This window comes from Apodemus sylvaticus, chromosome 10, assembly GCF_947179515.1.
Source record: "Apodemus sylvaticus chromosome 10, mApoSyl1.1, whole genome shotgun sequence".
Lineage (NCBI taxonomy): Eukaryota > Metazoa > Chordata > Mammalia > Rodentia > Muridae > Apodemus > Apodemus sylvaticus.
The window spans coordinates 66,906,256-66,933,127 of NC_067481.1; the positions used below are offsets into that span (position 1 = coordinate 66,906,256).

At 46.6% G+C, this 26,872-nt stretch overlaps 1 protein-coding gene across 2 annotated transcripts in view; it reads right to left on the reverse strand.

The window, feature by feature from the left end:
• Nucleotides 1-26,460, reverse strand: part of Larp1 (La ribonucleoprotein 1, translational regulator) — a 47,828-nt gene extending 21,368 nt beyond the window's left edge. For both annotated transcript variants that reach the window (XM_052196921.1, XM_052196920.1), the window contains exon 1: nucleotides 25,797-26,460. In XM_052196921.1, coding sequence (XP_052052881.1) covers nucleotides 25,797-26,151 — 355 coding nt within the window. In that variant the 5' untranslated portion in view covers nucleotides 26,152-26,460. The remainder of the gene's footprint in view (nucleotides 1-25,796) is intronic.
• Between the last annotated feature and the right edge of the window lie 412 nt (nucleotides 26,461-26,872).

The following is a 26,872-nucleotide window of genomic DNA, read 5'->3' on the forward strand; positions in this document are numbered from 1 at the left end:
ACCACACCTGACACCTCAGTTAACAACCCCCCCCAAAAAACCCCATGGTTGTTTTATTTTTATTTATTTATTTTTGGGGGGGTGTGCAGCCCTGGTCCAGCCTGGCCTTGAACTCAAGAGATGACCCATATGACAGAAGAGAACTGATTCCTGCAACTAACCTCCAGATGTATGCTATACACACACAGGAAATAAAGTAAGGGGGCCGAGGAGATGGCTAAGAGGTTAATAAGCCTTGGCTGCTCTTCCAGAGGTCCTGAGTTCAATTCCCAGCAACCACATGGTGGCTCACAGCCATCTGTAATGGGATCTGATGCCCTCTTCTGGTGTGTATGAAGACAGCAACAGTGTACTCATACATAAAATAAATCTTTTTTTTTTTTGAGACAGGGTTTCTCTGGCTGGAACTCACTCTGTAGACCAGGCTGTTCCAACTTAGAAATCCTCCTGCCTCTGCCTCCCAGAGTGCTGGGATTATAGGCGTGCACCACAAAATAAATCTGAAGGAAGGAAGGAAGGAAGGAAGGAAGGAAGGAAGGAAGGGAGGGAGGGAGGGAGGGAGGGAGGGAGGGAGGGAAAGAAAGGAAAGGAAAGGAAAGGAAAGGAAAGGAAAGGAAAGGAAAGGAAAGGAAAGGAAAGGAAAGGAAAGGAAAGGAAAGGAAAGGAAAGGAAAGGAAAAGGAAAGGAAAGGAAAAGGAAAGGAAAAGGAAAGGAAAAGGAAAGGAAAAGGAAAGGAAAAGGAAAGGAAAGGAAAGGAAAGAAATAAAGTAAGGAGCTAGAGAGATGACTCAGTGATTAAGAGCACCAGTTACTCTTCCAGGACCCAAGTTCAATTCCCAACACCCACATAGAGGCTCAAAAACAAATACCTAACTGTCTCTAACTCCAGGAAATCCAATGCCTTCTTCTGGTCTCCATGGACACTGAACAGACACGGTGCACAGAAATTCATACAGGCAAAACATTCATAAACATAAAATAAACAGTAAGGATTAAGATGGGCATGGTGGCACATGCCTTTAATCCCAGCACTCAGGAGGCAGAAGAAGAAAAAGAAATCTGATCTCTGTTGATTTCAAGGCCAGCCTGGTGAGTTCTAGGACATCCAGGCTGTTAGAAACCCTGTCTGGGAGGCAGAGGCAAGCAGATTTCTGAGTTTGAGGCCAGCCTGATCTACAGAGTGAGTTCCAGAAAAGCCAGGGTTATACAGAGAAACCCTGTCTCCGAGAGAAAAAAAAAAAAAGGTTATCCTTAACCACCATGTAACAGTGGGAATGAATGAAGCTAGGGACCATGAAGGTCTAATGGCAATGGCCTTGAGTGCCAGTAACCAGCCCTCCATTCTCCGTCAAGTCCTCCATCACACACTTTGCCCCAGAAAGGCTCCTCAGCCAGATTTTGGACTAGAGCATAGGGTTCTACCTTACCCCACCCAGCCCAGACCTCTGATTATGGAAAGGCAGTAAATCTAAAGGAAGGGAGTGACATACCTGTGCCTCTCCCTCCCAAGCCAGCCTAGGTAGAGTCAAAGTCAAAACCTAAAGATAGACAAGTTTGTTTTTGTCCCATCCCTACAAACCTAAGCAACTCCCCAACAAGTTTCTCTACAGGGTAAATAGAATGTGCAATTAGCTTCCATACCTATGTGGCTTTGGCCTTCTTCTACCCTGTCCCTCCCAGTCAGTCCCCAGGTCTGCAGATAAAACACAGGAGGGGCTGTGGGCAGAAGGAGGTGGGCTTCAGAAGGTCAGACTGTCTTTGAAACCCTGCAGAAAAGAAGCTGCAGGCCAACATCCAGTTTGTGGTACAGTGCATCAATCAGTCCTCTGGCAGAGGGCAGGCCAGAAAGCAGTCACATGATGTCTGCCAAGCCAGCCAAGCCCAAAAAACTATCTTTAGCTTGTGGTGACCCATGCATTCAGTGTTCCCACTCCTCCTGCCCAAACAGGGACCATGCAGCCCAACCAGTGGTGGCTATGGCCACCCTGACAGCTAGTGCCAGTCCCTGAAGTCCTACCCAAGAGCTGATTAATGATAAAAGGTTGAAACCCAGCTCCCTGATCGGCCTTTTCTGAAGAGCACACTGGACTCTAGTCAAATCAGCAACTATCACCTTCAGCTGACTTATGCAAAGGCTAAGTATCTTCTAATGAGACACCACCGATTCCCTTCCAAAGTAAGTTACCAGCTACCTTCTAGTTCCCAGCAAACAGAAAGAAGAAACTTCCTCCACACAAAATATATGCTAAAGCAAAGTTGCTGATCCTTCCTTCACTATAGTAAAGTCTCAGTGAGGTCTCCTCAGGAGCCCACTCCTTCACCACTGCCCACAAAAAGACAGACACTAGAAAGCAATTCTAGACCAAGTTTTAACTCAGTCTGTGGTGTCCGGGATGCAAGGGCCCACCGACACCTGAAGTGCCTGCATCTGAAACCATCTCTGTCGGGCAGGATGGACCATTATCATTATCAGCTCATACACCCTACAAGTGTCAAACTCAAAAAAGTGGGTTTCATTATGATGACAGTTAACTGACAAGGAAACCAAAGCTCAAAGAAAGAAGCTCACTCAAGTAGCAGGAAGCAGAGGTAGGACTAAAATAAACCCAGATAGATGGTCTCTACCCAGCACATTCTGCCTCACAAGCAGGCCATGGGTCTTAGAGAGGAACTGCTAAGGACCCTACAAATGCAGGTCCCCAGCATCTAGGATTACAGTCTTTGTGTCAAAAGTTCACTGTAAATACCTACCAAACAGGGTACTTCTCAGCTCTCTGGGATAGGGTCAAGTGCCCCTTCACACTGCAACCATGCAGCCAGGCCACACAGTTGGCCTCTCACAACAATCTAAGCACCGGGGCCAGTTATGGCAAAGTGTTCAGTAGGTAAAACAGCTCAACAATCTCCCAAGCCATAGGCTTTGGTGTAAAGTCCACAAGACAGTACTATACACCACCACCAAGCCTGAAGTGTTTCCCCTTGCCCCAACACTGGCTTATTGTTGTTGTAAGAGCAATACATGCTGATACTGGTTTAGCTAAGTCACTGTTTATTGGAGGGATCTTTGAGGTCCCAGTTCAAGTAGCTCAGGTTGGCCTGAATTCTCACTGGCCAACTGTTCAAAGATGCCTTTGAGGTACTGCACACTACGCTTTCCACAGATATGGAAGGGCTGCTTGGAGTGAACTGCCTCCACCTCCCAATTACGGATGAGTGTCACCTGTTAAATTTCATTCTTTTTGGGGAGAGGGGACAGGGTGTGGTGGGGAAAGACAGGGTCTCACTATGTAGTCCTGGCTGGTCTGTAATTCACAGAGATCCACTTCATGAGTTCTGGGATAAAGACAAAGGCATGCATCACTATTCTTACCTTCAAATTTCATTCCTGAAAACACTTTCATGAGCTATATTCCTGTGGCTTCCTAGGTCACTTCCAAGCCCATCCGGTTTCACAGACAAAAGGGTGCTTGCTCTGCTGCAAGCTAGATTCCACTGTCACTGTCCCCAGTATGATGCTACCCTAACTAATAGAGATGATTTCTGTTTGGTGATGACCAACTGCTTAGAGCACTAAAACTTTTCTTAATCATTGAAACAGAGTCTAAGAAATCTAGGTGGGGGCTACAGAGATCAATGGCTGCAGCCTGGTGGTGGTGACCCACTTTAATCCCAGCACTCGGGATTATAGAGGCAAGGGAACTCTCTGCGGGCAGTCTGGTCTACAAAGTGAGTTCAGGAACACTCAAGACTACACAGAGAAACCCTATCTCAAAGAATGATCGAACAAAAAAAATGCATGGCATGGCACATACATACATGTAGGCAAAACCTTCATACTTATGAATAAAAAGTAAGGGGGGGAGGAGCCCAGGTTGGTGTCAATTCTCCCTGCTTCAGCCTCTGCATGTGCGAACCACCTGAAGCTGCCCAAAATCTCAGGCAGTTGACAGATGGGAGAGGCTTCTGTTCTGACTCTCCAAGAAATGACTTTTTACTGTCCCATTACTGGAGTGGGTACACTGACACCTGACCCAACCTGTCCAACTAGAACTGAAGAGGAAAATGAAAATATTCATTGCATCCTGAAGAGTTTGCAGCTTGTGAACAACCTGGCCGTGAATGGCTGTTGAGGTAGTACTTAAGACATGAAGTAGCACCTTCCCAGTGTAGAGCTCTTTCCTACATTGGGAAAACCAACACTATCCCCAGGAAGCTGTGTGCACCCATTCCCACTCACAGGGTAGGGGAGCAGCAGCCTCACAAGATGGGAGCTAGAATGCTTGAATGGAGAAAGCAACGCTGGCTCCTAGAGGCCACCTGTTCAAAGATGCCTTTGAGGTACACTATCCCTTCTGCAGATGTAGAAGGGCTTCCTGGAATGAATCCGCAGGAAAGCAGGAAGCTCACAAGTCTGAGGCCAACCTGAGCTACCACAAGTCTAGAGCTAGCTTCAGCTACAGTGAAACCCTGACTCCAAAAAAAAAAAAAAAAAAAGTGGAGGAGGGGATCTGACTCCCATCCCAAACCAATCCCACCAACCATGTACTGGGTTAAAGGCACGGACTTTAATACCTGTCTTTGAATGTGCTAACCAACAGCCACCATTAACACACAAGAACTGGGAAGGTAGGTCAGAACTGCCCCATACATCTCATGTAGTCACAACATGGCAAGCTTTAAGTGAGCATATCATCAACGATTGGTAAACTCAAGGCACACGAGGCAGGCAGGCACTTGAGACTGCATGATATTCACTCATACGACTGTTATTGTGAAATAAACTCAGGGAGGCACAGCAGCTCTTTTTCATATCTTTGAGCAATTCTCAAATCTTTCAGGACCCAAAAGGAGGGAAATGGGAAAAGTGTGGCTGGCAGATAGCACAGTGAGGTTACTCCCAGTTAAATCTGAATGTAGGATAGGCACTGAAAATTGTTAACTTATGTTCTATACAACACTCAGGACAAACCTAAATTACTCATAAAATTCAGTTATCTGAAGCCCAAGCTTAACTAGTATTCTATGTTATTTGCTAAACCTGGCTTCCATGGGGGGTGTGGGGTGGGGGTGTTCAGGAGGTGAGGACCTCCTGTCCAAACTCAAAAGTGGTTGGACACCTGGCAAGAACACTCACTACCGCAAGGGTGGGTGGTGGCCTACAGTCCTTCCAGGCTTCTCTCTCTACGGTATTTACTTTACACATTATCTCAAAAGCAGTCATCTGTCTGCCTTTGAAACTAGACTAAAGACCTTGGCCGAGTTTCAAGAATTACCATCTGAGTTTTATCAGCATGTAGATTCTTCATTTTACTCTCTAGAACTTTCTGCTCAGAATGGTTGAAACAAGACTCTACTGGGCATAGTGGTGTGTACCTAAAATCCCAACATTTGAGAGGCAGAGGCAGGCAGATATCTGAGTTCCAGGATAGTCAGAGCTACATAATGAGAACCTGTCTCAAAAAACAAACAGAAGGGCTGGAGAGATGGCTTAGCAGTTAAGAGCACTGACTGCTCCTCCAGAGGTCCTGAGTTCAATCCCTAGCAGCCACATGGTGGCTCACAACCATCTGTAAGAGGATCCCATGCCCTCTTCTGGTGTGTCTGAAGACAGCTACAGTGTATTCCTATAAAGATAAATCTTAAAAAAGAAAAAAAAAAGAGAGAAGAAAAAGGGGGGGCCCCGGCGGGATGGGGGGTTGGGGGGGGGGTGCATGCCTGTAATCCCAGCACTCTGGGAGGCAGAGGCAGGAGGATTTCTTGAGTTTGAGGCCAGCCTGGTCTACAGAGTGAGTTCCAGGACAGTCAGGGATATACAGAGAAACCCTGTCTCGATCTCGAAAAAAACCAAAACCCACCCCCCCCCAAAAAAAGGAAAGAAAGAAAAAGGGAAGCAGCAGCATTGGGTAATATGATGCTGTCACCTATACTGATCAAGCAGTGCCAAAGTGGGTAATTCTAAGGTAGTCTAGTACATGACTTGACACTTACTTTTGGCTTTAAACCAAAGGATTAATTTGGCAGAGGTTAACCAGAACTACAGTTTGACATTTTAAAATCAGGGCTTCTCAAGCCAGGAGCTAATAAAGCTAGATCCCTACTCTAGTATTTCTTTTTAGTTTACATTACTGGTATTCTATATTATCTGCTAAACCTGGCTTCCACGAGGGGTCAGGAGGTAAGGATCACTGCCTCCTGTCTATTAGAAGCTCTGTATATTAAGAGCTTCTACAATTACTAGTAATAAGATGGTGGAGCTGTGCACCTGGTTATAGTGGCACACACCTTTAATCCCAGCACTTGGGAGGGAGGCAGACGGTTCTCCTAATTGAGGCCAGACTGTTCCAGGACAGCCAGAGGTACACAGATAGACTCTGTCTCAAAAAAAAAAAAAAAAAGAAAAAGAAAAAGAAAACAAAACTATGGTGGCACTGTTACAGAAACAGACCCTCCCAACTTTGACAATTAGATTCCAGAACAAAGACCAGTGTGAAAAAGCTCTTGACATTTGTGGAAATATGACCACTGAGATACAAAGTGCCATGGCATTTCTGTGACCTAAGGATCAAATACAGGTAAGGACAGGTTCTTTCCAGACCTCAAAAAATTCACCTAGGGAGGTAGGCAGTGCGGGAATCTCCAGTTGTAATAAATTCCCTTCCACAGAGAAAGGGCCTGGTCTCCAGGGCTGCTAGGGGCTTACACTCTTAAGAGAGTAAGTTTAATGACAGGAGCATAGAGTCAAGGAAGAATTAACAACCAGTCTGTACTTCAGCCCCTGGAATAAAGAATGGTGCGGTAGAGAAGCCAGAGCCTTCTGGACCTGAAGGTTGTGAGAGACTTAGGTCACAGGGAGTAAATCTGGGCCAGGTTTGAGGTTTAGCTTCATATCAACCTCCCAATGGTGGCTGTCCAATGAAAATGAAAGCTCAGGGCTGGAAAGATAGCTCAGTGATTAAGAGCACTGACTGCTCTTCCAGAGGGTTCTGATGCCCTCTTCTGGTGTGTCTGAAGACAGTTACAGTGTCCTCATATACATAAAAGTAAATAAATAAGGGGAGAGGGAGAATGAAAGCTCTAAAAAGTCACTGTCCATCTGTATCATCCTTAGAGCTACTGTTTCCACCTTCTCTTCCCTCAAAATCTGCTGTTCGCCTACTCAATGCCCATGTCTGAGTCCCTTAAAATAAAGGCTTTCACTGTTCACTAAGCACTTACTCCAGAAAAAATCAGGCCTCCTGGAGTAAGCCTTTATGCAGTACCTTTACAATCCACACAGTAAAAGACCCTATTTTAGAAGAGGTTCAAAGCTAAAGCCAAAGAGCACATAGTAGGAAAGCATATGACTCCAAAGATCTGAAAACACGAGCAACAAAGGCAATAAATGCCATCGTTTTATTTATTTTTAATATCTCCAAAGAACTTCACGCTCAAGCCCGGAGGTGTTTTGTTGTCACTGTTTATTTATCTGCTTTGAGACAGTCTCTCAATGCAGCCCTGACTATCCTGGGACATACTGTGTAGACCAGGATGACTTGAACTCCCAGAGATCCTCTTGCCTCTGACTTCTAAATGCTGAGATTGAAGTGTGTACCACAACACCTTGCTATGCCTTCAAGTCTTACAGAAAATGAAGCCACTCACCAGAAATTCAGCTCTCTGAAATTATGTCATCTATAGGAGGAAGGGTTTGTGGTTAGAGGGCAAGACACTGTCAAAACCCGTTATCCCAAAGGGATAACAAACTAAACAGCAAGGTCTTGGGTTCAAGTAAAAACTAAGTTCCTAGATAATTTTTCCTCCAGAAGCAAAATTGAGACACAGATAGTGCAGTGCAGGAAGCTGAAGAGCACGAAATGTCAAAAAAGGAGGCAGGAAATGGGAAGGTTTAAAAAAAAAAAAAAAAAAGGCCCTGGGAGAATTGAATGGGGGATGTTACCTTTCCTTACCCTTAATGATCAGGGTACTTCCTCACCTACCACCACTACATCTCTCTCACTAGAATAAGCTGCTGACTTTCCAGACTTGTCTCAGTAGTGAACTAGACCATAGACGTGGCTCATCTCTCACCCAAAACTCCTTAGGCTCTAGGCTGAGTTTGCCAGCAAACTGTTTTTGAGATCCCAGGCCTTTAATGCATAAAGGCTCCTGCCAATCGTGAACTGGAAGTCCCCAGTTCAGCATTAGATTTTTATCTTTAGCCTACCTGTGACTGGCTCAAGCTACTGCCTGGTACTGCTCTAAAGAATCTCAGGCTCAAAAAAGTCTGGGGTCTATGTCTGTCATAGGGAGAAAGGCAGCAGCTGCCAATGTGAGTACTTACAACTACAGTCAGCAATGAATGAGCAGTGCTCTCCTCTGAAGTATTTGAGCATATGATGTGCTGGGTACTGTGAAAAGGTAACTGGCCACAATTAGGAACTGGTATGAGCTGACAAAGCTGACAATGGGATCAGTGCTGTCTCCATCCAAGGACCACTCTGCCCTACAAGACTTAAAGCTCTAGGCTTGGGTCCTTCCCAAGAGATAAAAAGCCAGAAAGAACAAATGCAGAAACCCAAGTCAAAGGGGCTGGAGAGATGGCTCAGCGGTTAAGAGCACCGACTGCTCTTCTGAAGGTCCTGAGTTCAAATCCCAGCAACCACATGGTGGTTCACAACCATCTGTAATGAGATCAGATGCCCTCTTCTGGTGCGTCTGAGGACAGCTACAGCGTACTTACATATAATAAATAAATAAATGAATAAATAAATAAATAAATAAATAACCCAAGTCAAGGACTCTGTAGACCTAAATAGTGGTTGACAAGCTGCTTGGTACTGGTTTGTCCTAGATAACCTGTCCCAGCCACCAGCAAGACAAAGTAGCTGGTAGGCCACTGCAGGAGCTCCAGGGAAAGCAAAGCATGCCAACTCTTGATCCCTGGGTACAGTGAGAGGTTTGGTTTCTTTAAAAATGTATTAGCCACACGCCTGTAATCCCAGCACTCTGGGAGGCAGAGGCAGGCAGATTTCTGAGTTCAAGGCCAGCCTGGTCTACAGAGTGAGTTCCAGGACAGCCAGGGCTATACAGAGAAACCCTGTCTCAAAAAAACCAAATCCAGGGCTGGAGAGATGGCTCAGCGGGTAAGAGCACCGACTGTTCTTCCGAAGGTCATGAGTTCAAATCCCAGCATCCACATGATGGCTCACAACCATCCGTAAAGAGATCTGACACCTTATTCTGGTGTCTGAAGACAGCTACAGTGTACTTATATATAATAAATAAATAAAAATTTAAAAAAAAAAAAAAAAAAAAAAAAAAAAAAAAAAAAACCAAATCCAAAAACATCCAAAAAAAAACAAAAAAAAAAAAAAAAAAAAACACCAAAAAAACAAAAAAAAGTATTTATTTATATGGGTGCACTTACTCTAGCTGTCTTCAGCCACCCCAGAAGAGGGCATCAGATCATTACAGATGGCTGTGAGCCACCATGTGGTTGCTGGGGATTGGGTGCTTCTAACCTCTGAGCCATCTCTCCAGCCTGAGGTTTGGTTTCTTAAAAAACCCAGTTAAGTGAATATGTTTTTGTTTTAATTCCAGGTGTGGGCCATGGAGCTGCTTCAGTTTATCCACAGGCATTAGCTATGACTGTATCATGCTCTATGGAGGGCATGATTTTTGCCAGTCGTACATAGGTTAATTCTGGAGGCTCTGAAGAAGGTACAAATGTGAGAGCTATAGGAAGGCTTGTGGCAGCTGCTACTATCCCCTGCTGTTGCATTTGCTATTGCTGGATTGATGGACTGCTGATTTGCTGGATATTCTGACAATGAAGACTGGACTTGTCCCAAGGAACCTGGAGGAGCCTAATCAGCAGGTAGTTTACAGAGGTCTATACTCCTTTTCTCCCCCTACTCTTCTTTCTCTCCTACCTAGTGTTGAGGGGTTGGAAGAAATGAGGGTAGAATAAGGGTTAGAGAGGTAGAGATGTAAGAACCCAACAAATAGCAAAAAAGCATGCAAACACCTGTTGATTCTTCCCAGCTTGCAGACTTGGTTCACAGTGGCAGATATGATGGTGATAACCAAAAATGAGCTTGAGTCAAGTCTGGAGACGCACAGGTGGCCTTTTGCCGCCCTCCACTGATTTCTTCTATAGTGACTTCCAAAGCCAAAGTAGGCTGTGGGAACTCTAAGAAGGCAGCAGGTCTGTATGGAAGAACACTGGTACTGCAAAGTAGCAAAGATAAGAGGTGTGCCTACTGCCAGGCTTCTCTCAGCCAGGTCAGGGTCATGTGCCCATGTGAATTCTGACTCTGTGACCTCTCACTGAGCTCAAGGAGCCAAAAAGGCAATGAAGAGTGAGAGCCACAGGTGTGTGTACTTCCCTACAAGCACTGACTAGATAGAGTTCTGCCTTTCTTCTCCCAAGCCTGCTGGAAGCTAGAGAACTTCCCTCATTCGTGCTAAGCAAGCACTCTACCAACTGAGTAATATTTCCAGCCCACTATATTGTATTTCTAACAGGCAGTACTGGTTTAGAAAAAGATGTAATCCTCTTAGTGCTTACTAGTACTCATGGTGGTTGGTGGGACACAATGTCAAGGTTTTCCTTTTGCTAGAATCTATTTGGACATTTCTGATGAGTTGTTATTGCCTGACTAATTTTAAAAAGATTTTCCACTTCAAAAAGCTAAAAGGTCCAGTACATAATTGTTGGTGGCCCAAAGAACATAATAAAACCTGGAGAGCCAGTCCATCCTTCCTACTCTTCAGACCAGGTCCCAAGGTCCCTCCTTCTAGCACATCTGCATGGCCCTAACGTGTAACTACAAAGAACAGCTCTTGGGGAAGAAGGGCTAAGTCTCCGTGGCAGGATCCAAAGTTCCCGAGGCTTGGCTCATACCCACTAGTCCTATGCCCAGAGAGACCACCCTGCCAAAGGGGAAGTGGGGCCTCCAGGCTGAAGCTTGAAGGTTAGTTTAGGTCCCTTCCTTCCAGAAACAGCTTAAGTTTTGTAGGAAGTTTAGTCTGGAAGAACACAGGCTAGGCAACAACAGGTATGTCACTGTCTCTGGAGTCATGTGTGAAAGGCAAACCTCAGCTACTCACTAACTACTGTGCAATGTTCCTTAGGTTAATTTCTGAATCTCTTAGAGCTTCATTTTCTTGTAAGGATCAAATTCAGAACTATGGTAAAACTGAATGGAGATAACAAATGGGATGTGGATGGGGGCTCAGAATTCTGGACTGATAAGCATTCAAGAAGTAAGGATACTCCAACTCTGACCAGAATTTCTAGTCAACCTTGTCACTCATAAAGCAGATCTAATGAACTAAGATCTGACGGAGGCACAAAAGCTTGGCTTCATCTGTACACAACACCCACTAAGAATGAGAAAAGGCCAAAGTCAGAACTGGTGTTTCTGTGCTTTCATCTCAGCCTGCTCTGGGCCCACTGATGAAAAAAGTCTTATCTAGCAGGTCAAATCCCACAGCAAGGTCCAGCATGGTGGCAAATGCCTTTAATCACAGTACCTGGGAGGCCCGAGTTCCAAGTCAGTCTGGCCTGCAGAGTGAGTTCCACAACAAGCAGGGCTGCATTTTAACACTTAACAACAACCCACAGCAGTCTCTGTCCTGAGAGGAACAGAAAACTACTAAGACCGAAAGTCACTGGGCTGGATAGGTGCCTCCACAGTTAATTGTTCTTCCAAAGGACTGGAGTTTGAGACCTGAATTAGATCCCTCGAATTCATGTCAGGTGGCCTCTGCAGGAATACATACTCCATTTAAAATAAATAATTTTAAGGGGGGTCATAATCATCCCATACCATGTCCAGGACTTGCTGACACACACTCTCTTTCTCTCTCTGCCCTGTCACTGCTGGTATCCTATGCTGCCCATCCACTTCTTAGTCCACCTCCACCCAGCAAGGGCATGAGAACAGCAAGCCAAAGTAGAGAGATACCAACCAGCTCAAGAAATCTAGAACCAAAGAAACCACTGTCCCTTTTGTCTGACTGGCATGGCACCACTAAATCAGCTCCTAGGCACTTGAGATATGAAAAAGAAGTAAAAGACAGCAGTCCACAGGGAAACAGTGAGTTGGTTCAAAAAAAAAAAAATCAGAAGGGGGGGGGAACAAAGAAAGAAAAGCAGGAGGTTGACTGACAATTTAACCATCATATGACAAGTGAGCATCACATCACAACATCCCTCTGATAAAAGTCACTCTCATAATAAATAGCTCTGAAAAGGAAGGCTAGAGGACAGACTCCACCTTCCTGCTGCCTACACAGTGCTCTATATCCCTCAAGCCCAAAGCACAGAGCTTTGCTGGGACCCGACCAGGACCCTCATCCCCACCCCCATCCCCACCCCCACCCCCACCCCCACCCGCCACTCAGTCAAGATACTGGTGTAGTTGAAGCCAAAGGCTGCAACCACAGACCTTCTGCAGGAAAGAGCCTGCAGATGGGTTAAAGGGCACTTTCCCAGAAGTACCATCAGATGAACAGAGAATGTGGATTGGAGCTTTTCTAGAATCATTTAAATGGAAAAAAAATTTTTGAGGCCAACCAGATCCTAACTATGAAAAAGACACCAAGAATCTAGGTAGGCAGACACTCTACAACCCAAACATGACCAGAAAACAGGCTGCATCACCTTTCCTGCCTCAATCCTTCTCTGGAGCTTGACTTGACAGCACATACCTGAGGAGAGAGGATCACAGATTCTAAGTCAGACTGGGTTACCCAGAGTTCCATGGCAGTCTAGGTTATACAACTACATCCTATCTTAAACAAAAAGCAGGAGGAAGATTAAAAATCAATTCCTGCTTGGCACAGTGGCACTTGCTTCTAATTCCTAATGGCAGCATTCAGGTGAGAGGCAGAGAGTGTTCAAGGTCGTCATCATCAGATACATGGAGAGTTTGGGGGTAGCCTGAGTTATATGAGATTCTACCTCCATCTTTAAATCCTCTTTGGGACTGAAGGGCCAAATGAACACTTTAGTAAATGTTTCTGGTCAATTCCATGGCTCTTAGTCTTTTGTTCCTTTTTTTTCCTACCCCTTGCTGTTTCTTTTTCGATTAAGATCCATTTTATTTGGGCCAGGCAGTGAGGGCCAAATTCCAGCACTGGGAAGGCAGAAGCAGGTGGTTCTGATTTCAAGGCCAGCCTGGGTTATATAGATGAGTTCCAGGACAGCCAGAGGTACATAGAGAAACTGTCTCAAAACAAAACAACAACAACAACAACAACAAACAAACAAAACAAACCTGGGCTGGAGAGCACTAACTGCTCTTCCTAGAGGTCCTGAGTTCAAATACCAGAAACCACATGGTGGCTCACAACCATCTATATCTTCTGGTGTGTCCGAAGACAGCTACGGTATACTAAAATAATTCTTTAAAAAAAAAAAACAAGAAAAATAGAAATGACATATTTCATTTTAAATTATGTGTTCACATTTGGGCATGTATGCTGAGTGCAGTGCCCTCAGAGGCTAAGAGGGCATTAGATACCCTGGAGCTAAAGTTACAAAGATCATGAACCAGCCTACGTGGGTGCAAGAAACACATCTGGGGTCCTCTGCAAGAGCAGCAAGTGCTATTAAGTGGTTGAACCTTCTCTTCCAGCCCCACACATTTCCTAATTTGCAGGTATAAACTTGCAAATTACATTCTGCTTTGACAGAAGGCAAAAGGAAAATTTTCTGTTGAAATCTCACTTGAATACCATGATTCAAGTCCTGTTTTAGATCAAACAAAACAAACAAAACTTTTAACCCTTACTTAATCTTGTAATTTTGGCTCAATCCTTTTCTGGGACATTTTTTTTTTTGTTACTAAGTATCAAAATGGGGGAAAGAAGGGAAGCAGGGAATCAATGTCCTTCAAGTAGCTCCTTCTTGTCTTGTACTGATCTGCCTGAGTTTCCTGCAGGCCTTTCTGCTTCCACCTTGCTCCCCACCCAACACTCTCTACAGCCCTGAGGACTCTCAAAGCATGTGCTATAGTATCACTGCTCTCCAGCTTCCACAGCAGAGTGCAGAGTCCCCTGTAAATCTGAGCCCTCCTCATCTACACAGGCCCTCTCTGTCCTTGGAGGATCCTGACTGCACTCTGGCTAGAATGATCACTCCGATCATGCCAACACCTTAACAACCCCTGACCAATACTTCCCTATGAAAATTGATTCCAGGCCAGGCAGTTGGTGGCACATGCCTTTAGTCCCAGCACTTGGGAGGCAGAGGCAGGCAGATTTCTGAGTTTGAAGCCAGCCTGGTCTTCAGAGTGAGTTCCAGGACAGCTAGGACCACACAGAGAAACCCTGTCTCGAAAAACCAAAAAACAGTAACAAAATCTTAAGGAAATTGATTCCAGAGTAGCTGGGATAACTGGACTGTACCCCACACCCTCAAGATGGCTGATTCTTTGAGCTGCTGTTTTGGGAGGTGATGTTAAGCAGGAAACGATAATTGGTAGTTCACTGCTTCCCTGTGGGAATGTAAACAATAAAGCCAGGCCTCTCTGTATAGTGCACAGCAGAATTCCCAGGGCCTAACTCTTAGTAGGCTGTTTAAACTGATGGGAGCGAAGCAGTTCCTGTCACAGGAAGGTTAGGTTCAAGCCATAGGACCTGTTTGAACACTGGAATACTAGTGAGTCTCTTAGGTCTGCCTCTGTTTTACTAAGTTGACTAACTCTTGGACCTCAGCTTCTACCAGCCCTAGGTTCACATTCAGGTCAAAAGAGGATTTCTAATGAATGACCAAATTGAACTAGACACAGGATATAGGAATCCTCCCAAGTGCCTATCACTGTCTGCTGCAGAGTACTCACCATCTAGGGCAGTCCATCTTACCTGAACACAAACCAGAAGCCTAAATCACATATACCTAAGACCATATACCTAAGAGTCCCACTGCCTTAGTGTAGCTCTGAGGAAAAGCTGGTCTGATCTGAATAGGAGTCTCTGAATGAGATCTCAACCATCAGGGTCTTAACTTCTGAATCAATTGATATAGTGAACTTAGTCCTAATGGGAAAGTCTTAAAAAGACCTTGTGACTCAACCACTTCCATTCACAGGAAGCAGGAAAGGAAGTGGGGAAATTCAGTTAAGTTGCCCAAGTCTTTCAATGAGACGCACAGCTGAGGCTAGCAGCTAATCTTTCAATCTCCCTACCTCATTTCTTATCCTCCCTGCTACAGGGAGCATGGACAGCAGTGCTGGGAGGAGCCTCTGTCCAGAGAAATTTTCCAAAGAGCCCTGGCTCTTTTCCCTAAACAACATGATCACACTGCAGGATCTTTCCTCTTTCCACTGTGATAGTTAACACCTGTATAGTCCTTCTCACACCTACATGATAACAGGGGTAACAAGGGGCTTTAACAGACTGAAACCAATGATGATATATATATATATATATACATACATATATACACCCAGTCCACAGGAGGGGACAGAAAAGGAAAGGCTACCCAGAGCCTAAGAGAACAATTTCCTTGGCAAGTTCATCCTTGGCTTTGCTCCAGGGCCTCAGGCCACAAGGCTCTTCCTTGGCTCATACCTTCCTTTTTATGATGAAGGCTAGTATCTGGACCCACAGACCTCATGCTAGGAGGAAGACTAGTGAAGGACACAAACTCAAGGCCTGCAGGGTCTAGCAGTGGGGTGCAAGTAGACAACTACTGGCCAGTAGTCCAGACCATGTCCCTTACCCAGAATCACGTGCAATTCAGCATAGCTTTATACATTGTCTTTTTATTTAAGAGCAAAGTTGGATAGCCCTAAGCTTAGATAGACAAACGGACAGAGATATAGTCAGTTATATAGACTTTTTTCTGAGGGTGGGGGGTGTCTTTTGAGAACATAGTCCTGGCTGTCTTAGAGTTAACTGTGTACACCAAGCTAGCCTCAATCTCAAAGAAATCCGCCTGCCTCAGCCTCCCAGATGTCAGGATTACAGGCAGTCCTGTGTGTCACCATACCTAACCTCATTTTCCCAATTTTAAAATACAGATGGTTCCTCCTTTAAAGTGTTCTTAAAGCAAATAAATTGAAAACTGTCAGGAGGCAAAACTGAGCATGAAATATAGACACAGGCAGACACTTTTTGACTTTTTTCTTTTTAACACAGAATTTCAAAAGTCCTGGCTGGCCTGGAACACCCTTTGTAGACCATGCTTATTCCAAACTCTGTAACAGAGATACATCCACCTGCCATTGCTGTCCAGACTTTGTTTTATTTGTTTGTTTGTTTGTTTGTTTTTGGTGTGGCTTATAGCCCCTCCTAGCCTGGTTCATGCTATAGTATCTCAGGCTGGCCTCAAGCTCATGATAATCCTTCTACCTCCATTCTGGATCTAAGATTTGCACCACCACACCATCACACTTCTGGCCTCTTTTAGAGAAAAGACCCACCATAGCAAATTTATCTTGCGCCCTACTTAATTTAATGGTAGGGGAGACACTGACAACTAATAGAGCCTAGAAATTTTCTGAATCAAAGGTTTATTCAGGAAATCACCACCTAACTATTCAATAGTTATTGGGCAAAAACAAAAAACAAAAAACAAACAAAAAAAAAAAAACTGAGCACCTGCCACATTCACTTGGAGACACTGTTCAAAGTTACCAACTGACCAAGTCAAAATCCACTAATGCTCCCCCGACACCTACACCAAAACTTAAGCATAAGATCGCTGAGATGATAGAACTTAACTCCAAAACAAGACTATGCTATTAATGCCAACTGACCTTTTTCTCATACATAGGAAAGGAGATCTCGCCGTGTGCAACATCTGAAGCTGTAGAAAGAAACCAAAGCACTAAGTGGACAATATTACCACAAAGAACCCAGATTCATCTACCACTAAAAATTCCAAGAGCCACAATTTGGGGGCAGGGAAAGGAGGCATGAGATGGCTCAGCAGGTAAAGGAGAATTGACTTCAATCCCTGAGACACACATAGTAGAAAACACCAACTTGTGTAAGTTGTCCTCTGACCTCAAAACACAGGCAATCGGGCAGGTAAGGACACATGCACACACCCCACCTCCATTTGGGCTTCTTACAAGGTTCTTAAGTTCACCTCTATGATAAGCCAGCAGAGGGCAGGATCAGGAGGAAAACCAGAAGAAAGATGTGACAGGAACTATACCTTCCTTTCTATGCACAGGTCCAAATTCTAGGTATCAAGTGATAGAAGATGCTGGGCCATGAGGAAGAATGGCTTCAACAATATCCTCTGTTAAGCAAAATAAAAGGCCAAATTCAAGGCCTCAAGAGTAACCCAGTTTCTGGGCCAGGCTCCTGCAAAGCTCTCACAGCTAAACTCCCCTTCACCTACTGGTCCTAGTAGGTGAGTGCCATGGTTTGAATACAATGTCCCCTACAGACAATGCACAATTTTAGGAAATGTTAGGAATGCTTTAGGAAGTGGAGACTGAGCTGGAAATCCAGTCACCTATTTCACCATATTCACCAGTCACTCTTCATTCCCAGGAGGTGGCAGTCTCTTCCTAGTCTCTCTTACTCTACAGAGGCCTCCTGTCCTGTGTTCACTCTATCTCACACCAAAGTAACTCAGTCTCAAGACTGAACCCTCTGAAACCTGGAGCCCAAGCACCTCCCATCTAAGTTGTTTTGCAACTGAAGGGCCCTGCAAAGGAGGATTCTATCTTTGAAACCCCTTCCAATTTTAGTAATTCCCATTCTCTTAAAAGAGAAAGAAGAAAACCAAACACCAGGGCACAACTACCTATATAGAGCTGACAACTAGGTTCTGGGCTGAAACAAAGCCTATCTCGTTGGGCCAGCCTGTCAGGAAGACACTCAGCAGACTCTGTGTTCCTGAGCACAGGTGTCAATTCAGTTGTATTCAGACATGTAGAAAACTGCACCCGGGAACTGTCCAAGGACTGTGCTGCAAAATGGCTGGGAAGCAGTATAACATGTGGGGCTGGCTCCTTTTTGTAATCTGGGAATTGTAGTCCAAAGGATCAGACATGAAACCCAAACCATTTATCTTTAAGTAAAAGTTCTGCTAAGGTCATCTTGTAAAAGGAAAAATCTGCCCACATCTCTTTTCACTTAAAATCCCCTAAGGCTGCCCATGGACTTCTGCTAAAATTGGGACTTGGCACTCCTATGAAGCAAGCCTGCCCACCTTTTTAGTTGGCTATACTCCAACCACAGGGAATTCAGTTCCTTGAGCCCCACCCTGCTGCTCTCAACCAAAAATGAAGTGGTCACTGGCTTTGTTCAGCAACCTCATTGATCCTTCCCATGTCAGCTCAGCCCTGTTCGCCAGCAACTCTGAGCTGAACTGCACCACACATGCTCTTCCCAAGTGGTGCTTTTTTTCACACCGAACTTTAGGTACGTCCTCATATCTACTATAGTATCTTCAACATCTCACACATAGCAAACCCACAAAGCACACCACCCATCTACCTGCTCATCAGTATGTGTTCACTGAGCTGCCACTACAACCTGTCAACCTTGACTGTAGTGCTAGGGACAGCTTAACCAAAGAGACAAAGCTAAAAAAGATAAAGCAGGGTCAGAGGAAAGGGGTGCAATCCAGGACCAGGGTTTCTAGACTGTGCAGGGTGGTCGGGGAAGGCCTCACCATAACATCAATTCAGAGGAAGAGTACCAAAGGCCCAAAGCAAAAGCATACCAGACACACTACAGTCACTACTGGAAAGGAAGAAAAGTGGTAATCTAGTGCATGACAGGTAGAGGACTCAGCTCAGGAAGCCTTAGGACTCCTCAGGCTAAGGACTCTTGTTCTGAAATGCCAGAGGGTTCTGAGCAGGAGTTAACAGGAGTCAGTAAAGCTGCTGGGACAACAGCTGGGGTGCGTTCTAGTATAGACACCCAGTGTAAAGAAATGTCTAAGCCAGGCGTGGTGGCGCACGCCTGTAATCCCAGCACTTGGGAGGCAGAGGCAGGCGGATTTCTGAGTTCGAGGCCAGCCTGGTCTACAAAGTGAGTTCCAGGACAGCCAGGTCTACAGAGAAACCCTGTCTTGAAAAAAACAAAACCAAAACCTGAACAACAACAACAAAAAAGACAAATTTTAAAAACTATACATTCTGGCTACTGTAGGATGATGCACCGATCTCTTTCTCCTCTCTCCCTCCTCTCCCCCACCCCAGTCAACAGCAATTCACAAAGTACCCCAGACTAAGATGAAGATGACTTACACACACACACACACACCACCAGCTTTATATAATTCACCAGGAAGGCCCTTCCCCACACCTAGAGCTCAGTCAGTCCAAAGACTAAACTAAATGTCAAAGGTGGCACATCAAGAAAGAATGTCCGTATTATTTCGTGGAAACCCTCAAAGAGACACCTCAGGTCATCCACCACAGGAAGCTAACCATCTCAAAACTCACCAGACCCAGACTCATGGCTACTCATTCCCATTTAGGAAAGGCAAAAAATACCTCCCCCACCTCCCAACCCCCCCACCCCCCGCAAGACAATCACCTCAGACTACACAAATCTAGATATGGAATGAATCTTCCAGCTGTTAGTCAATTAATCCTGTGTGAGATGCTGTGCCACCAACCAGATCTTCAGAACTCTGGCAGCACTGCATGAGTCCTAACTACATGAAGAATGAATGGAGAGGTCAGGCAAGCTAGGAAGGAAGGCAGAGAAAACAGGGAAAACATACTGGGCCCAGGTTCTAATTTAAATTTCTTTAGCTTTCTCCCACTTCATTAGCTGTTATCAAAACCTCAGACCTAGAAGGTTAAAGTCACCCTCTCTCCTGGCTACTTCCCTGTGATCACTCTGGACCAGCCAACAGAGGTCTGTGAGCCTGGATTGAAACCCTCCCAGAGCTCCAACACCTAATTACCCCTCTGATCTCCTCTTGGATTTTGTGAACAGGGGCACTCCCATCTGCCAAGCTCTCCATTTTTAAAAGGGCTTTGTGGTTTGGGGCACTGCTTCTTCTCTCTCTGCTAGTTTCCCAGATGCTGAGTAACAGCGGAAAATGCTGACTCTGGCTTGGGACCCACTTCAGACCTAGAGGGGTCAGTAAAGACTCAGTGTCTCAGGAGGTTCAAAATTCAAGAGAGCTTGTGACTATCCCATCCCCAAGAGCCAGAGTCACCTCCCCTCCCCTGAAAAAGAATCCTAACTGTGCCTTCTTCTGAAGAAAAAGTGACATGAACTAAGGTGAGGAAAGCCTTAAGCTTCACTTACTCAAGCTGCACTAGCAGTTCTTAGTGCCTGTTTGCAATAACATAACAACCAACAAACTCAAAACAAGTGGATGACCATATACTCTTAACAGGATAACTTCCTAATAGAACCTAAAATGATCAAATCTCATTTATCACCAAAAGGACTTGTCTGGGAGTCTGTCTGCTTGAGACTAGATCTCATCCTAGCCCAAACTGACTCTTTCAGCCTCAGTTTCTCTGTAATGGGAGCACAAGACATGAGCCACCATATCCTGCTTCAAAACACTTCATGGTCCATTTTGTTCAAATGAAGATCCAGGCAAGATTCATTACCATGGACTAGACTTCAACCTTTTCATCTTTAACACTCCCCTTTTAAAAGTCTGGTTCTTTACTAATAAAAAAAAATTGTTGTACAGAATTTTTCATTAAAACACTGGAAGGTCAGTAGGCCACACACACATTTAATTCCAGTACTTAGGACGGGGACTTCAAGGTCATCCTTTCTCAATGCATTGTGGGTGGGAGGTATTTCACAAGTCCTGTCATGAGCTTCCTCTGACCATACAATAAGACCAGTCACCCCCCACATGACCCCCAAGCCACCAGCCTCAGTAAATGAAACCAAGGGTTTCTCTCCAGCCGTTACAGGGCCTAGAGTCAAAATAGGAATTCCCAATCACACAGGTAGATTTGAAGACACCAACTTAAAGTTCCACTTTAATTTTGCTTTGGTGAGTAAAGTGGGCTTGGGGTTCTAACAGGGAGAACAATCTTAACAATAATTCCCTGCAAATGAAGAAATAAGTCAGAAAGACAACTACATATAAGTGGGATTGAGTGAAGTTAGGACACAACAACTATTTATCACATTAAGTAATACTACTTTTTATTTCCGTGTGTATGGTCAAAGTACAACTTGCAGGTATCAACCACATGGGTCCTGAGGATCTAGCTCAGATCTTCAGGGTTAGAAGGTGCCAGGTGCTGTCATCTGCTGAGCCATTTCACTGGCCTCACAAAAATTTTAAACAGTGTTTACTACCGGCAATATTTATGGGCTCCTACTGTGTCTGACACACGTAATAAGAATTTTGTAAACATTTACCACCTTCAATTCTCACAACACTCCAAAACTATTACCATTATCCTTCTTTAGAGGAGTAAATTAATAGTGGCTCAGAGAGGTACACAATTCCAAGATTACCCAACAACTTAGAAACTTAGCTAGGGACCAAAAGTGCAAACCCAGTTTCCAGACCCAGAACTTTGAAGACCTAATGACGCTGAGAAGCCCTAGTGATGACCAACTACGATAGCAGCAGGAACAGAACAGGGTCCCAGGACACCATCAGTTAGCTGGGTTTGCAAACCGACTGCAATCATCAGCTCTATCTCAAAGAGACTCACACAAACAGAAATGAAGCACTAAGTCTCCGATTCTATCCCCGGCACATGCACAATCTTCCCTCAATCTACTCAGTGAGAGACAGATACACAACAAACTCACACAGGCCATGTATGTGAGCTCTTGTGAGTGCTCCCCAGGGTCTTGGAGAGATGCACATTAACTAAAGCTTACTTAAGGCAAATTAAAAGTTGATTTGGTAGGCATAGTAACTAATGCATATAATCCTAACTCACAAAAGGCTGAGGCAGGATTATTGCCAGAAATTCAAAGGTCTGTCTGAACTACACAGTGAGTTCAAGGTAATGCTGTGCTAGAGTGAAACCCTAAAAAAAAAAAAAAAAAAAAAAAATCTGTCGCTGGAGTAATGGCTCAGTGGTTAGTAAGAGCACTGGCTGCTCTTCCAGAGGACCCAGATTCAATCCCCAGCTCCCACACACCATCTTACAACTGCCTATAACTCCAGTTCCAGAGAATCAATCTGAACCCCCTCACACAGACACAAATATATGCAAAGCACCAATGTACATAAAGATAATTATTTTTCAATTGCTTTTAAAAAAATGCATCATTGCTGAAAATGAATGGTGGGCATGCCTCTATTCTCAGCTTCAGACAGCAGAAGCAGGTAGGACTCACCACTATACCACATTCCCAGGCAAAAGCAGTCATTTCATCCAGGCAATGACAGTACCTTTTGATCCCAGCACTCAGGAAGGCAGGGTGGGTCTCTTGAGTTCAAGGCCAGCCTGATCTACAAAGTGAGTTCCAAGAGCCTGGGCTACACAAAGAACCCACACACACACACTTGAAAACACAAAAACAAACACAAAAACCAGGTAGTCATTTCTTTGAGTGACTGACCTACGGTTAAGGCTGTTAATGTCGCACACCTTTAATCCCAGCACTCTGGGAAGCAGAGGTAAGCAGATCTCTGAGTTCCAGGCCAGCTTGGTCTACAGAGTTCCAGGGCTGTTACTCTGGGAGAAAGGGGAAGGGGGGAGGGTGTTAATACCAAGAGTTGGTAAAATGGCTTAGTAGGTTTAAAAAACAAAACAAAAGGACTTGCTACCTAGCATGACAGACAACCTGAATTCAGTTCTCTGGACCCGTGTATGTGTGATGGAAGGAGAGAACAGACTCTTGTAAAATATCCTGACAGAGCTCGGCAGTGTTAACGCACACCTTTACACCTTTGATCCCAGCACTGGAGAGGCAGAAACAAGTGGATCTCTGAACTCAAGGCCCGTGATCTATAGAGTTCTAAGGCAGGCAGGGCTGCTACCCAGAAGAAGACAACGACGACAACTGTCCATCTGTCTATGCACCGTGAATATGCTTTCCATCCATGGCCAATCAAAAGAAAATTTTGTGTGAAGTTTTACTATAAGGGTGAATAAAGGGGTTTGTTTTTTAAAGGAGTCTGAGCTCTGGATCATCCTTCTGCCACGACCACCCTTCAGCTGGGATCATAGGTGTGAACCACCACACCCAGTTCAAAGGTCAACTTTAAAGCAAACTACTTCTAGTGGGGGTTCTAAGCTATACACAAAAAACAAAAGATGTGCATTTTCCGCCTTCTTTTCACGTCTTAAAAAAAAGAGCTACATAAAAGTTACTGAAGGTCCCATAATCTAAGCACTGAACCAGCAGTTCTTAAGCTATTTCACAGGGTTCACCAGAGACCACCAGGAAACATATTTACATTATGATTCACTGCAGTAGCAAAGTTACAGTAATGAAATAGCAACAAAAATAATTTTCTGGCTGGGGGTGTGGTTGTCACCAGGACATGAGGAAACTGTATTTACAGGGTCACAGCATTAGGAAGGTTGAGAACCACTGCTATCACAGGGAGGTTCACCACTACCCTATCCTGAGAGGCATGCACATCCTAAACTAATCTGTTGTAAAAATGGGGAAGGTGAGACTCAGCTAACAAGAGATAGATAACAGGTACACACTGACCCCAAAACCTGTCCATCTCTTCCCACTCGGGCACTCAAAATTGAGAGGGGGTGTGGCTGGAATAAGGGAAAAGAATGTAAATAATAGTTAGGGAGGATGTCCAAAAGGACAAATCCCAAAACTTAAAACCATAAACCTAAAACCAGGGGGGGGAGGAGGACCTGGGAAGAATGAATGCAGTAGGGACATAATGTATGTATGAAGAAAAGAACAAAACTCGGAATGAAAGATACACACGGGGTGGGGTGGGGGATTTAAAACCAGGTATGGGGAAGGCAGAGGCAGGAGAATCAGGAATTTAGGACCAGCCATGATTAAATTCCAAGCCATGTCAGGCTACACTAAGACCATGCCCTCACTTCCCCCCCTCCCCAATACAAACCTAGGACTTGGAGACTTAAACAAGATAGAAAACGCCACATGGAAGGGAAGAGAGGACAAAACATACTTTATTACTAGTTACTGCTTGTGTCCCTTAAAAACTAAAACACCAGCATCTAAGCCAAAAGAAGGCTAAAAATAGGCACTTGCAGCCAAGCTTTAGAAAGTTTAGCTTGCTTATGAGACACTCATTTCTGTACACTCCCAAAAACATATGCATCACAGAACATAAAAATCCCAAGACCACACAACCACTCCAGTGGTGTCACATTTAAAGATGTCCAGACTGCAAACAAAATCAGAGCTGAACAGGGACCTACAAATGCCTTTGGCTGAGGAGATAAGGCCACCACCTAACCTTACCAGACAGGCAACTCAATCACAGAACTCACTTTTAAAAAGCACCCAGGTCTTAACAAGCTTAAACTCAGAAGCTACTGGATTAATTCTGGCAAGTCTGTCAAAAAAACTACTCCAAAGATTCTAAACCAACTGGTAGTCACTCTTATTTTAAGATTACAAAAACAAACACTGGAACAGAACAGATATACCATACCTAGAATGTGTGCTTTGGTCTCTTAAATTGAGTTTGGCTTTATCCTGAGGAAAAGTTGAGATGCCAGCCAAACCGTCTTCTTCCCACGATCAATAACTCCAATGACGCAAGCTATCAAGGGCCCCTGGCTTTACACAAAATGCCAGCTCAGGCACCCAATCCTGCCTGATGTCACAGCTGATTTAAAACCCACAAGGCAGGTTCACCAGTAGCTAAGCCCGGCGAACTGAGCGAACAGCCTCATTTAAACTTCTGAGGAGCGCGGCTCGAGAGGATGATTATACCTCTGAATTTAAAGAGGGGCAGGACCAAAGAGCGTCTTAAAGTTGATTCCCCCACTCTGTGGGTGGAAAGCGAGGATATGAAAGAAAATGGAGGTTTCAGTACTGCCCCTTGCATAAGAGGATTCGGGAAGGAAGGAGAAGAGGGAAACTCTGGTACTACAGCACCCCCTCCACGTGCCCTCTTCATTATGAAGCAACCCTAAGAGAAATCGAAAGGGCAACCAACGTGTTGGTTTCCCCAGGGTTAGGCCTACACTTTCCTGCACTCTGGAACCTGAAAGCGGCTAGCTCCGACTTCCTGGGTGCCCAGTTTAGGTTAGGCAACCACACCGAAGCTCCAAAGAGAGTTTTTCTTTTTCCTTTTTTTAAAGTTAAAGTACCAGGACTCCGACGGTCAAACTCAAGGGCCATGCTCACTACGAGACGCCTGGGAGTACCCAGGCGGAGGCTGTCCCCGAGTGGTGCGCCACTAGATGCCCACGCCGATCGCGCCGGGCTAGGATTCCCTAGCCACCTCCCGCCCGGACTCAGCGGGGGAGGGGAGCCCCGCGCGCAGCTCAGGCCGCCGAGCGCTGCCGCTGCGAACAGTCCTGGCACAGCGCATGGCGCCCAACTGTCACCCGCCCGCCCCGCACCGGCGCGGCCACTCCCTCGCCGCCACACACGCCCCTCGCGTCGCCGCGGGCCGCCACCGGCTCCGGGGCACGCAGGGGCCCGCGCTCCCCACGCCTCACCCGGCTCCCCGAAGCGCAAAGTTGTAAAGTTCAAAGCCAGGCCCCGCTCGGAGTCGTGACACATGTTCACTGAACACGCACTCACGAGGAGCCGACACGCAGAGGGAACACAGGGCATACCGAGCGGCCCCGCCCGGCACAGTCCCGCAAGCTAGGCCCGAGGCATGCCGTTGCCACCAACCGCTGCGGCCCCGGCAGCCCCGCTGGGGGAAACGCCCGCGTCACTGCGCGGGCCAGTGCCGCGCCGCGCAGACCCACCTGGAGGCGGCTGTCCGTTCACCGCAGCCGACGACGGCGCGTGCTTCGTCCACGGGTTCACCTTGGGCGGCGGTGCCTCCACGAAGTCACGCCGGCCGCCGTCCTCGCCGTCGCTCCCCGCTGGGGCTTCCGCAGCTGCGGGCGGCCGCGGGCTCTCGCGCTCCGCGCCGTCGCGGCCAGGCCTGGCGCAGGCGGGCCGCGGCCTGCGGACGCCGCCGTCGGGCTCACCGCCGCCGTCGCCCGGGCCCGACTCGGCCTGGGCGTCGGGCGCCGGCTTCTTCCTCGCCAGGCCGTGCTCGTCGGCCTGCAGCAGCGCGGCGCCCGCCGGCAGCAGCGGCTCCACTTGAGTGGCCATCTGCGCGGAGGGGCCGGGCGCGCCGCGGGCCCCGCTCGAGGCCGCTGGCGGGGCGCTGGGGCCCGGGCCGCGCGGACGCGGGGCGGCACGGAAGGGCGGACGCTGAGCGGCGCGCCGGGCAGAGGGCTCCGGCGCGCCTAGCCGGCCTGGCGGACCTCGGTCCGCGGCCTGCGTCCCCCCGCCCCCGGCCCGGGGCGGCTCGGGGGGCTGCAGTGGTGCGGACGGCCAGGGGGGGAGCGGCGCAGAGAGGCAAGCCAGACCACGCGATCCGCGGCGGGCGGCGGGCGGGCGCGCGCCTCGCGACGCGGCGCGCGAGGGGCGGGGACGGCGCGGCGGCGGGCGCGCGCGCGCAGGGCGGAAGGTCCCGCCCCGGCCCCGCCCCCGGCGGCCATTCCGGTGGCACGGCGAGCAAACGGGGACGAGCACGTGCCTGATGCAACTTCGGAGGGCGGGGGTGGGGGAGGAGCCTTAAAGGGCCAGCGCCCAGAACGGCCGCAGGTGGAGCACATGGGACCTGGCCACGCGGCCAACCGGGCCTGCTAAAGCTGTTGACAAGGGTTTAAGAGCTCCGGGTACTGGTCTTTTAATATGTCAGCCCTGACTTGGCTAATGATGCAAGAGGGTTCTTTGCCTCCCCCCCTGTGCGTGGCTTCTGGCCCCACTCCGGTGACCTTGGCCCAGCTGCAGCCTGGCCAGGACACTGGTAATGGGTCCAAGGGAG